The following is a 13,479-nucleotide window of genomic DNA, read 5'->3' as shown; positions in this document are numbered from 1 at the left end:
GACACTGATAAGACTGTACTTTAATGCTTCCCATTACAATCTTCACAATGTTTGATCAGGTGAGTCACTGTTAACATAGTGAATAGTTTGAATACTGCAATATCTTTGACTACAAAAGATAGTACAGGTCCAGCCTATTTATACATGGATTTTTTATACATGGATTTGACTCAACATGATCCCTGGAGAAGGGGAAAAATGCACTCCTTTAAAATCAGTTTAAAAACTGAACAGTCCTTTAACAATAGCCTCCTTAATGAGAGAGAGGGGGGGGGCAGCTGACTAACAATCCATCAATCCATCCAGGCGCCTCCTCCCTTCCCCTGAGCACATGAAAGAAAGGTGATCACTTTGCATTGGTGAAGGGAGGGACTGAGTGAAGCACATTTCTAAGCGCTTGGAGGAGAACTGATTGATGGATTATCTTCTTAATGGTTGGCAACCTTCAGTCTTGAAAGACTATGGTACAAGCCTACAGCACCCTGTATTCCCTGGTGGTCTCCCATCCAATTACTAACCAGGCCTGACCCTGCTTAGCTTCCGAGACAAGATCAGGCACGTGCAGGGTAACAGTTTAGCTGCCTTCTTAATGACTCTTATCTTACATCACAAAGGTCAGCAAGGTTGTTTTTAAATCACCTGAGCAAGGGAACTTTGTTTTTTAAATTGATTTGCTACAGTGCTTTTTTTGCTATCCATGTGAGTGCTTGGAAAGGAACCCATGTGAATAATGAGGCTCAACCTGTACTCTTTCCCCTCCTCTTCTCATTGCAGGAAGAAATGAATAAACCAGACTGTTGGGATTTATCCCACAGGATTAATAAAATTCCCACATAAAAGGTAGGACCTCCCAGCTCATGCAGCATAAGCACTGACTCACATTTCCATCTAAACGTATTCAAGTTTTCTTGTTCAGAAGACTACTGTATGTATTTGTACTGCACGTTCGCTTTTAATGCTTTATTCTATAACTCTATAACTTTGACTAACTGCTGCATGCAGTTGGAATAATTATTTTCTTAATATTTCTCTAGATTTTTGTTAAGCAATCAGATCTATAGCTACCTTGCATTATTACTGTTCTTTTTCGAGAGTAATATTAAGCTATTATCTTGTTATTCAGCAACTCCATATGCTACCACTGTGGTCAATAAATATCAGTCTTTGCTTGGGAATCTTTTCAGAAATCTCTCTTAATATTCTTGGATGAAAATTATTATCTTAAGTGCATGCTGGCGAAGAGAGAGTACAGAAACTATTTTCAAACTAAGATACCGAAACTGTACAGTACTAGGCACTTAGCTGTAACAAATGGGGAAAAAAATTTTTAAATCCTCATCTAGGCCTCTGAATTTGCAATCTACTTTGCATGCCTTGTATCCAATACATTTAATGTATGTTAACATAGTTGTAAAAACAGCTTTAACATCATCATTTGCATTAGAGACCTTTACCTTTCAGTTAGAACAGACACACATATGGAAGAGTTTCCCAAACCATTATGTTGGCTATATTGGGATACCTGTAATATATGTAATTTCATAGTGCCATGAGCAAAATGAAATTGTTAATGAAGTCACAAAGCCCAACATGTATTTATTTTACAAACAGATCATAAAGATCAGTCCATAGTCATGCATCTAAAGATCTGCTTGGGATGTTAATTAGAGCCAGCTCACAAAAACTGCAAAGCTTCAATATTTATTCACTCTCATCTGTGATTAAAATAGAGGCTTGCAAACACAGTAGAGTCATTTAAGGATTTTTTTTTTTAATCTACTGACTGGATCACTTCTCTTTTCATCTAACACAGAGGTGGGCAAACCCCAGCCTTTGGGCCATTTGTGGCTGTCGGGGGCCCACAATCCGGCCCACAGGAAGCCCCCAGTCTCCAGTGAACTTCTGACCAATTGGAGGCTATTGGAGCCTGTGCTGGCCGGAGACTGCTATTCACAGCCGCTAGATGCAAACTGCGGGCCAAGTCAGAGCAAGGCCTTTTATAGTCTCCATGTGTTTTCTGCTTTTTTGTTGGCATTATTTTAACCTGCCCCCATTGCCTCTGAACAACCTATGTCTCTGTGTGTTTCTGACTTGGTCTGGCTTGGTTTTCACTGTGCAAGAGGTGTGTGGCAAACAGTTCATAGTTCTCATGTGATTCTACATGCCTGTATTATAGTTCTCATGTGTATTATAAATAAGCTCAATAAAACTCATTCATATAAGTTCTTTCTCGTTATGTAAATTTACTGAAATTTGAAATTTAAATTAATACTTTTTTTTTCCTGGCCTCCAACACAGGGTCAGAGAGATGATGTGGACCTACTGCCAAAATGTTTGCCCACCCCTGATCTAACAAACCTAATCAGAGATAGATTTACACCACTGTTTCTTCTCCTCCCCTACAATAATCTGCTTTTTGCATTAAACACAAATTCACACAAAAATGGATACTGGAAGAGTCTTTACTCCTTACAAATGCTACAGTTTTTTGTGGCACACTAAGCTTAGCTAAATTTGTATGTGTCTAAGATCTCAAAGCATGCTAAATTTTTAACAACTCAAAGTAGAACAACCTTACAAAGCAATGATAAAGCCTGATTTCAATTGGAAAGAATGATTGTATGAATGCATTGTGTCCGGTTCTGGTTGCCACATCTCAAAAATAATGTACAGGTTGTGCCTCATTACCCACTGGGGTTCCATTGCATTTCCCAGTGGATTTAAGAAAAACAAAACCCAGTGGATACCAAATCGGTGGAAAAATAGCTTTAAAGACCCACTTCCAGGTTTCTTGTTCCACCATTGTCAACCCAGAACACAACGGTATAGAAGCTATACTGCATTCAGCCACTAGATGAGGTAAATAATGGAATGAAATGGAATGAAATTACCATGGTCCACAAGATTCCATTATTCACCCCACCTAATGGCTGAACGCTGTATAGCTTCTATACAGATGCATTCCAGGGCGACAACGGAGGAGCAAGAAACCCACAAGTAGCTTGTTAAATTTATCTTTACCCTCAAGAAGCTTGCAACCACCAGGGTTTAACAGCGCGAAGGTAAGAAACTGGATTTTGGTGAATTGTTTCCTTGTCATGACCCATCAGACTGAGTACCCCTGCCCCTTCCCTTTTAAGGGGCTGGGGAAAACAGTGAAACAATCCCCAGGGTCATGCTACTGCGGAGGAAGGGGGGCCTTTAAGTTTACTTACTGCTGGCGTCTAGAAGGCCTTGCAAAGGGCTCTGCGAGGCTCCCCACAATCCTGGCAGCAAGTAAGTAAAGTTAAAAAAACAGCCGCTCTTCCCCTGCAGTGGTACAACCCTGGGAATTGTGTCACTGTTTTCCACCCCGCTCCCACAAATGCTTAAACTTGTTCTTGAACTCCAGGAGAGTTTGAGAACCTTTGGATTAAGAGTGGACTGAGGGCCCAATCCTATCCAATTTTCGAGTGCTGGTGCAGCTGTGCCAGTGGGGTGTGCGCAGCATCAGGGGCATTCACTGGGGCTTTTTCAAGGTATGGGAACATGTGTTCCCTTACCACAGAACTGCACTGGGGCTATACCAAAGTTGGACAGGACTGGGTCCTGAGATACCTCCTTTGCAAGGAAAGGCTACAAAGTTTGAGGCTCTTCAGAAAGCAGATGCCATGATTGAGACAGCAAGGAAATAACCTGTAGAACTCCTTGCGCCTGTTCTGCCAAATTATTTCCAAACTTGGTCTAAAGAACTTATGCCCACTTTAAGCTAATTAGTTCTTCTCTTCACTCAAAATAGTCCTAATTCTGCTGAAATCATTGCTGGGTACTGCCCCACCACCAGAGTGGCCCACCTGTTCAACCTGCAGAAGTCCTCCTTCCTCCCCTCTCCTACCAACAGCTTCTCCAGCCACCACGGCAACACCTTGGTCCTCAACAGGTCTTGGGTGTGGCAGACACACCCCAATTTCCAGAGTCTCCAGCAGTCTCTGTTCCAGCAGTCCTTAGAAATCCATTCACGCCTCTGTCCATCAGTCAACCAGTCACTGAGTTAGTCCACTGGTCAGTCAGCAGGTTCAGTAATCCATCAGCCACTCCATAACACAGACCTACAACATTCACGTCTAGTTTTGGAAATATAGTATAGCCTCATTAGTGAATGGTTCGAGCAGCTTCCTCATCAGGAAGCCATGGTGTAGGCTTCCTCATGAGGAAGCTGCTTGAGCCATTCACTAAAGAGGCTATGCTGTGTCTCCAAAACTAGACATGATAGGGCAAAACGGATGCCATTTCTGGAATCAGCACCCCAAATATACTCAGGAATTGATGTAACGTTTAAGGAAGCAAAATGTGTGTTGGCCTGTGATCAGTCCAGCAGTCAGTTAGGCCATGTCAGTCCTCTCTCCTTCATGCTCCTTCCTTCTGCTCTCTCAGTCTTTCTAACCTCCTCCTTTCTACACCCACACACTCTCACTGATCCAGGTGCTACTTTTATCCCTGTAATGAACTGGCTGCCTCTAATGGCCACAGTTGTGCAGCACACCTACAGCTTAAAGCCTAGATTTGAAACTTATGCTTGCCTGCCAGAGCAAGGGGTCACTGCCAACACCATACCCTATCTCAAGGGATCTTGAGCATTTACATTACAGCACCTAGAAGTTTTTAAAAGGGTATTGGACAGATTTATGAAGGAAAGGTCCATCACAGGTTACAAGCCATGATGACTATATGCAACCTCCAGGTTTTCGAGGTAGCCTACCACTAAATACCAGATGCAAGTGAAGTGATTGGCAACAAGATACAGATATCACGTTGCCTTGAGTGCTCCCTGACGGGCCTAGTGGGCCACTGTGAGATACAGAAAGCTGGACTAGATGGCCTGACCAGTAGGGCTGTTCCTATGACAAGACTGAAAGAAATCCTACATACTCCTGAGGTGACTGTGCTGGACTCATTCCAAAGTTCGCACTCATCCTAGGGTTTAACTTATATTTATACAGTGTTTATAAACACTGAATCATATTTCAATATTTTCTATATGAAAAGGAGCTTGCGGTAATGAAATCCTTTAGAGCACAATCCTGATCATTCTCTGGATTGGTGCAAGTTCCTTGCGCTGGCCCAGTACTGTAGCAAACGTTCTGTAAGGCACACCTGCAACAACATGTGGGTTGGCTGGACTGGCGCAAGGATGTGCACTCGCCTGCAGAGGCCACATCCAGCCTCCACACCTACAGAAAAGGGTGAGTTCGCAACAGCCTCCCTAGGCTAGCACAGGGATTTGGGGAGGGTGGAATGAAGACAGATTCTGGTGTTCTACATTAAGAGATTCTCTCTCTGAATAGTTAAACATAGTTAATTGTTTTGTTGAAAAGATTATGTAAAGTGCTATATGGGCGGCCTGATCCTAACCCACGCTGGAACAGGAAGGCCAGCTGGCCTGCCCTGTATCCAGCATGGAGCTGGGACATAACATAGCATAGACATAAAAGCTAGAATTATCTTTCCAGTATTCCAGTTAGAACAAACTGTATAACCATCTAAGACAATTCTCTTGCTCTCTGCTAGAGGCTAAAACACTGCAAAGCCAAGCGATGTGAGGAACAATGCTTTTCAAATCACAAGGGCATCAACAAGAAACACACAAGTCTGTTCACCCGTTCCCAGTGTTGCCATAACAGAACTCATCTTGCATAAAACTATAAACAAAACTAAACTAGGTTCTCTTAAAAGAGAAAGGAATACACATTTTTATCCGAATCTGTACAATATAAATTTGGATTTGATAGAACAAAGTTGATAATCTATTTACTTTAATTTTGTGCTTTTTTGTGCTTTAATTTTGTGCCTCTCTTCACACTCACAAAACATTTTTAAAAAATATCCACAAATTTAGTATTCAATTAGAAGTGAACATCTCAAATCTCAATGGTTGCATCCAAAATAGCTCACAAAATACTGTCTCTCACTGTTCTCCTTTCCTCCCATCAATTAAAGGAAGGATCTCCAAACTATGGCCTATGGGCCACATCCAGCCTACCAATCCATTCTGACTAGCCCATTGAGCTCAGTGATTTTAATTACATGTACCACCCCACCTTCATCCTTTTCTCCCAGCACCACATTTTACTTCTACTGGATGAACTGGCTGAAGTGATTTCTTTCACTGAGTGTTCAACAGAGAGCCAGACACAAAGCAGTTCCACATTTGCAAATATTCGCTCACGATAGGAGAAGATTCCTAAAGAGATATGTATGTATTATTTTCTATAACTTACTTTACAGTCCACCATAAGAGCAACACTGGGTTAGGTGGTCCTATCAGCTGAAAGTTTATGGATCCCTGAATTAAGATTACAAATTGTAATGCTGTTCAGGTTGTAGTGTTGTTTTAGTGTTATAGTGTTGTTCAGGTCTTCTGAGTGTAGGATGGAAGAGTTAAAAAGAGAAGTGCACTTTTTTCTTTCCTGCTCTCTATGCCTTTCCCTGTTGTGCTATATAGTGTTGGAGAGTCAAGTCTGGGCCTTGCTTCTAGACCTGAATCCAAGTATTTTAATGCTATATAATCAATGTGTGCATGCACAAGTGTGCGCTTGTGCAAGAAGGCTATAGATCTGAAAAATGGGAAAGTAAAGATGTGTATTTTTCCTTCCCACCTTCCCGAAAACGTCCCTGCTTGGTAGGGGGAGGTCAAAACTCATGGTCCATATGTTCGTCCTTCCTAAGCCTAACCTCGTGACACCTGAATAGTTGATGGGGTTTAAGGGCCCAATCCTATTCAACTTTCCAGCATCAATGCAGCTGTACCAATGGAGCATGTGATGCATCTTGCAGTAGGGAGGCAGTCATGGAGGCCTTCCCAAGGTAAGGGTATGTTTTTTTTCCCCCTTACCTCAAGCCTGCATTGTGGCTGCACTGGCCCTGGAAAGTTGGATAGGACTGGGCTCCAAGAAGGCCAATTTCTTTTCTCCTCCTAGCCTCCATGTTCCTGTTTTATCCTTTCAAGTGGTATTCCAGAACTCTACGTCTCTGCTGCTCTCATCTCATCAAAACACAGGAGTCTCTTAAGTGCAGAGCCAACAATGGATTCTGACCATCCATTAGGTAAGTAACATAGATCTGCCGTCCAGACCAGTGTGTGAAGAACAGAGAAGCCCTGAAAATGCTAATTAGCCATCCCTGATCTAGAGCTATTTTTATTTATTTATACTTATTTATTTATTTTATTTTATTTATTTATACTTATACTTTATGTATAAAGATTTATACATCTTTATACTGCCCTTCCTCCAAAGAGCTCAGGGCAGTGTACACAGCTGCTCCCCTCCTTTTTTTCCTCACAACCACCCTGTGCGGTAGGTGAGGCTGAGAGAAAATGACTAGCCCAAGGTCACCCAGGAAGTGCTTAGTGGTTGAGGGGGGATTTGAACCTGGATCTTCTAGGTCTATCCACCTCCCAAACCACTACACCACCCTGGCTCTTTGTTTTGCAGACATCTTCTGAAGTCCATGCTGGGCAAGGACTTCACAGGCAGATCTGGGGGAGACTACCAGATATCTGCTCCAGTCTTATGCAAGGAGGTAGTCCATGGCTCTCTTGTCTCTTCTAACTCATTATGAACAGAAACTGTTCATACAGTTCAAGTTTTCATACCAGACCTGAATGGCTAGCATTGCCTACTCTGGCAGACAGTATTATTATTATTAACAGTATTTATATACCGCTTTTCAACTAAAAGTTCACAAAGCGGTTTACAGAGAAAAATCAAATAACTAAATGGCTCTTACAACAGTATAACAAGAGAGGTGAACCTAATCCAGTACTACTGGTACAGAATAGTGGTGAAGAGAGTGAGCTGCAAATCAGAACTTCCCTGATCAAACCTTTCTGTGCCATGAATTATCAGTTGGGACCTTAGGTAAGCTCCAACTGCAATATGGGAATAATACTTACAAACTTGTTGTAAGGACTACATTTCAAGAACAATACGTGTCAAGAACTTTGCATGCTCAGAATGTTCTATATAAATGCTAAGTTTCATTACTGTATTACCTCATTATATTATAACTATCTGAAGCCATACTATTTGTTTCCCCCAACTTGGGGATCATAACTCCCCAGGGCAGGTGTTGCCAACCTTCTTTTGGGATACTACACCCTTAAGGAATGTAGCAACTCAATCAAGAACTCATCAGTGCCCTTAGTATGGCCCTTCCGGGTTTCATTGCTACCAAATGCATGTAAGTAAAAAAGGATTTTTATTTACTTGTATTTGGAGCAACAAAACCCAAAAGTGCTGTACTAATAGCACCTAGAGGTCCCCAGTCAGGTTGCTACCTTCCTTAAGGGGGTAGTGTCCCAAATGAAGGTTGGGAACCACTGCATTATGACAACAAACAATAATGCTATAATAATAATGTAATAATAATAAAATGTCCCCTGGGGGCTGGGGATAAGAATAGGCCCTCAGTTTGGCTGTACTTGTCCTAAGAGGCGACTAAACAGCCACCGGGTAGATGGGGCTCGTCAGCCTGGGAAGGCAGCTCATCTGAGAGAAGGAAAACTCTGATCCCAAACCTCCACTGCCTTGTGGCTACATCCAGTTATGGAAAAGGCTTCAGGAGTCAACCTCGAGGCAAAATCCGGAGCCGCAGTCCCTGAGGCAGTTCATGGCTGAACACAGTCACGTTCTGGCAACTCCTGCGACGCCGCTGGAACCAACCGTATTGGCCTCTGCCTTTCCATTGGACCATTTCAGCAACGTGGAGAGGGGGGATTTGCTGCATGGGTAACAGCCTATCCTCCATACCTACTTTACCCAGGCTTCGCGCACTGGAGAGGACACTCTGTTCCAGAACCACCATTCAGAGCGTGACACCATAGTCTTCCGAGACTGAAGGTTTTCATAGGCAGGCTGTTCTAAACCTTACAATTGAATAGTTCTAGTCTTTCATAGAACTTCCAGCTGGATTCCTTCCCGGTCTGGCCTCTCTCTGGCCCTTCGCCTCCCATGCTCCACTTGACAGCAACTCCTCTCTGCCACCTAGGATCAGCTCATCAGTGTATCAACATGTCCTCAGTTCTTGGGTACTTCCGGTTGTTTCAAACTAGCAGTCTCTGATCTTCAGGCATACAGGCGGCACCTCTACCAACTGAGCCAGACCTCCTGTCTCATTATAATCCTCATTAATAAAATTCTCCTGTGTGCTTCAATGATGATACTATATATCATCATTTCTTTTAGTTAAAAAAAAAATCAGTTCAATCAACATTAAAATATATGGTCCTCCACTTAGTGCCAACTATGATGCGTTGGAAAAGATTAGGAACAAGATGAAGAAGGAAAGAAGATGGAATCAAAATGTTGAGTAAAACAAGGTTTTCAGTAAAATGGAAAAGTCTCCCAACATTCTTAAAAATAAAAATAAACCATCTTACCAGAATTTCCCAAGTTAAACCTTAGAAGTTTAATCTTATAAGTTGAATCTTAAATTAGTTTTTACATCAATTACCACGGCTAAGGGCCAATTCCCATGCTACATTTACATATATCCATAACACAGGGACCAAAAAAAAAAAAAAAGCACTTCAAACTCCATAGGCCAAGGTCTTTTCTAGTTGCCTGGGTGACCCAGAAAGTGGGAATTTTTGAGCCATGCATATTTGTGTATGACAGTGCCTTTTTTTTGTAACATGGAAAGACCAGTACCAAATCATCTGACGCATTCTTGGAAACTGACAGACATCTCGCACATGAATCCAGACTTTCCTAAGCAACAATAGCCATTAAGTCTCCTATGCATATGAAACCTACTCCTGGCATGCATACAGGCTCACTTATGAGCAGTTCCCACCTCTATTAAACAAACAAGAACACTGTGGTTTTTCGCAAGTGTTCCTTACAAATCCATAATCTCTGGGCAGGTCCTCTAACATTTGCTTATGCATTATTGCTTTTACTGATTAGGCAGCTATGATTTATTTTGATTATTTCCACGCATTTTATTAGTGTAAACCAGCCATTGCTTATTTTATATAATGTATTTTTATCCTGCCTTTCTCCAAAGGGAACTCAAGGTGGCTAACCATGCAAAGGTAAGAACAATAAAATATATTTTAAAACACTGACACAATTAAAACACACACCCTGGATCACAACAATTTAAATATAAATAATTAAAAACAGAAATTGTTGACAGGCATACATCAATCTTAAACTGAAGTCACTCTATACTACAAAGGCCACCCCCCACAACTATCTCAGGCCAGTCAAAAAAAGTACTGATATTATTAACAAGATTTATATGGTGCTTTGCTACAAGTACAAATCAGCACACAACCTTGAAAACACCACCACAGATTACATATACACACATACCTGTGTGTGTGTATAAATAAACAGCGTGCGCGCTCACACACACACACTATACGTGTGTGTGTGTGTATGTTTGAGTGCAAAAATTGTGTGTGTGTGTGTGTATGTGTGTATATTTATATGTGTGTGTGTGTATATGTATGTGTGTATATTTATACAGGGTGACCCAAAAGTAGGTGGACAGTAAATGATAACATTTATTCCACCTACTGTCCACCTACTTTTGGGTCACCCTGTATATAATGTATAAATATATATAAATATACACACACAATTAGAAAAGGCATCATGACAGTGAGCCTTCAAATGGAGCTTTGCTGTTTATAACCAGCCTCATGCTTGAGACTGAGGAGGAGGATGTTGGACTGGATCTTCTCCCTGTCACCTGGAGTGACAGGGTGGGAAAGATGACAGAGGCTGCCATCCTAGCCACACTTTCCTGGGAGTAAGCCCCATTGACTCTGATGGGACTTACTGCTGAGCAGACAGGCACAGGATTAGGCTCAGAGAGAGGCACAGGCTCCCTCTGCCTCGTCCCACGCAGGGGAGAGGGCCGCCGGAGCTGCTGTTCTGAAGGGGCGGAGGCAGCGCACCCGGCGCCTCCCCAGCCCTTACGACAGCCCCCGAGGGTGCCGGCGAGAAGAACGCTTCTGGCCCTGACGGGGGCAGCGCCAGAGAGAGGCGCCCTTCGCCAGCAGCCAGTACCTACCGGGCCCCGCTGAGTGCTAACAGTGGTCGCCATGGCGCCTCCCTCAGGCAGGTGGTCGATCGTCCTCCTCTCCGCCGATTACCGTTCCCTTCCCCACCACTGAAAAGTCAGCTGATCCCCCGCCTTTCCCGCCTAGCCACGCCCCCGCGCACGGCCGCTATCCGATCCTGCGCATGCGCACAGAATCCCTTGCGCCACCGGCGACGTCGTCCCAAACCGCTACGCAGGCAACGCGCATGCGCCAGTCTGAGGACACGTTCTGGCCCATCCCCCTTCCGCTGCGGACGTCGGGATTCCCTGCGCACGCGGGGTGGGGAGGGGGTGTCGGTTGGTCTGTATCGAGTAGATTTGAAACGCTCTGCCCGTTTGTTACTACTGACGACGGCGCCGCTACAGGAAAAGCGTCTGCCATTTTTCCAGCCCAGCCTGTGCTGAATCATGGGTGTAGCCACGCCCCCGCCGCCCTCCGATTGGCTGGCAGAGAGGGGGAGGGGTTTGACGCTGATGTTTTTGAACTTGGGAGGGCGGTTTGTTCTCTTCTGGTCACTGAGGGCTCGAGGCTGCTGGGCTCGCCTCCTCTCCTCGAGGCTCCGCAGTCTGGAAGATGTTTTTGTGAGCGCGCCTCACAGTTCGTCTCTCCTCACGTCAAGGGGAGAACGAGCTCGCCTGTGCAGTGGCTCCTTCCAAGCCCCACATGGAAGTACACGGAATAAACTCCATGTTGTTACATTCATGTAAATGCACCAGGGGCATGCCTCCCCACAGGAGTCCACCAAAAAGCACTGCTGGCGTGTGAGGCACCCAATAACCCCCCACCCATATATAGTGAGGCAGTGCCTCCCCACAGGAGTCCACCAAAAAGCACTGTGCCATGTGAGGCACCCAAGCACCCACCACCCATCCACCATGTGAGGTACTTTTAGAAGGACTCCGGTGGGGAGGCTCTGCCTCACCTGCCTCCCCACCCACCACACCTTCCTGGTATGTATGAGCCTGGTCTATACATGCAGCACAATCAGGGTGACCAGATGGCATACCTGCAAAAGAGGACACAAGGCACCCCAAAATGTAGGACATCCAAGAAAAATGTAGGATGTGACAAAATAAAAGCTAAAAACACTCATGTGGTTAATTGAAACATGATATTACTTATTATTAAATTTAAAACACATTAATTACAACAAGGCTATGCACTGCCCTCAGGCTGGAGGCATAAGGCTGACTAGCCTGAAGCCCAAGGACCCTGCAGGGACAAGGGGCCCATACAATACCCCCAAAATGTGCTTTCCTGAAAAATTCTACTCATGCAATAAAAATATTTTTTTAAAATTGTGAATAGAATTCATCAGAAGACCCTCAAAATGGATGTAGGAAAAAGGACATTTCTTTTCCAGGACAGGAGGCTGAAAAAGAGGACATGTCCTGGCAAAAAAGGATGTCTGCTCACCCTGAACGCAATGAGATGGTGGATTATCTTTCTTAAGAACATAAGAACAGCCCCACTGGATCAGGCTATAGGCCCATCTAGTCCAGCTTCCTGTATCTCACAGCAGCCCCACCAAATGCCCCAGGGAGCACATCAGATAACAAGAGACCTCATCCTGATGCCCTCCCTTGCATCTGGCATTCTGACACAGCCCATTTCTAAAATCAGGAGGTTGCACATACACATCATGGCTTGTAACCCGTAATGGATTTTTCCTCCAGAAACTTGTCCAATCCCCTTTTAAAGTTGTCCAGGCCAGGTGCCATCATCACATCCTGTGGCAAGGAGTTCCACAGACCAACCACATGCTGAGTAAAGAAATATTTTCTTTTGTCTGTCCTAACTCTCCCAACACTCAATTTTAGTGGATGTCCCCTGCTTCTGGTGTTATGTGAGAGTGTAAAGAGCATCTCTCTATCCACTTTGTCCATCCCCTGCATAATTTTGTATGTCTCAATCATGTCCCCCCTCAGGCACACTTTTCTAGGCTGAAGAGGCCCAAACGCCGTAGCCTTTCCTCATAAGGAAGGTGCCCCAGTCCAGTAATCATCTTAGTCGCTCTCTTTTACACCTTTTCCATTTCCACTATGTCTTTTTTGAGCTGCGGCGACTAGAACTGGACACAATACTCCAGGTGTGGCCTTACCATCGATTTGTACAACGGCATTATAATATTAGCTGTTTTGTTCTCAGTACCTTTTCTAATGATCCCAAGTATAGAAATGGCTTTCTTTACTGCCGCCGCACATTGGGTCGACACTTTCATCGACCTGTCCACCACCACCCTAAGATCTCTCTCCTGATCTGTCACAGACAGCTCAGAACCCATCAGCCTATCTGTAAAGTTTTGATTTTTTGCCCCAATGTGTTCTTACAATTTCATATGCCTCGGTGTGTGAATATTTTTGAATAGATTATCTCTGTTGAAA

At 43.9% G+C, this 13,479-nt stretch overlaps 1 protein-coding gene across 2 annotated transcripts in view; it reads right to left on the bottom strand.

The window, feature by feature from the left end:
- Positions 1-11,182, bottom strand: part of TOLLIP (toll interacting protein) — a 43,261-nt gene extending 32,079 nt beyond the window's left edge. For both annotated transcript variants that reach the window (XM_066630806.1, XM_066630812.1), the window contains exon 1: positions 11,065-11,182. In XM_066630806.1, coding sequence (XP_066486903.1) covers positions 11,065-11,097 — 33 coding nt within the window. In that variant the 5' untranslated portion in view covers positions 11,098-11,182. The remainder of the gene's footprint in view (positions 1-11,064) is intronic.
- Positions 11,183-13,479: the final 2,297 nt, after the last annotated feature.

Source organism: Tiliqua scincoides, chromosome 1 (assembly GCF_035046505.1).
Source record: "Tiliqua scincoides isolate rTilSci1 chromosome 1, rTilSci1.hap2, whole genome shotgun sequence".
Classification (NCBI taxonomy): Eukaryota; Metazoa; Chordata; class Lepidosauria; order Squamata; family Scincidae; genus Tiliqua; species Tiliqua scincoides.
This window is presented reverse-complemented; position numbering and strand designations above follow the sequence as displayed.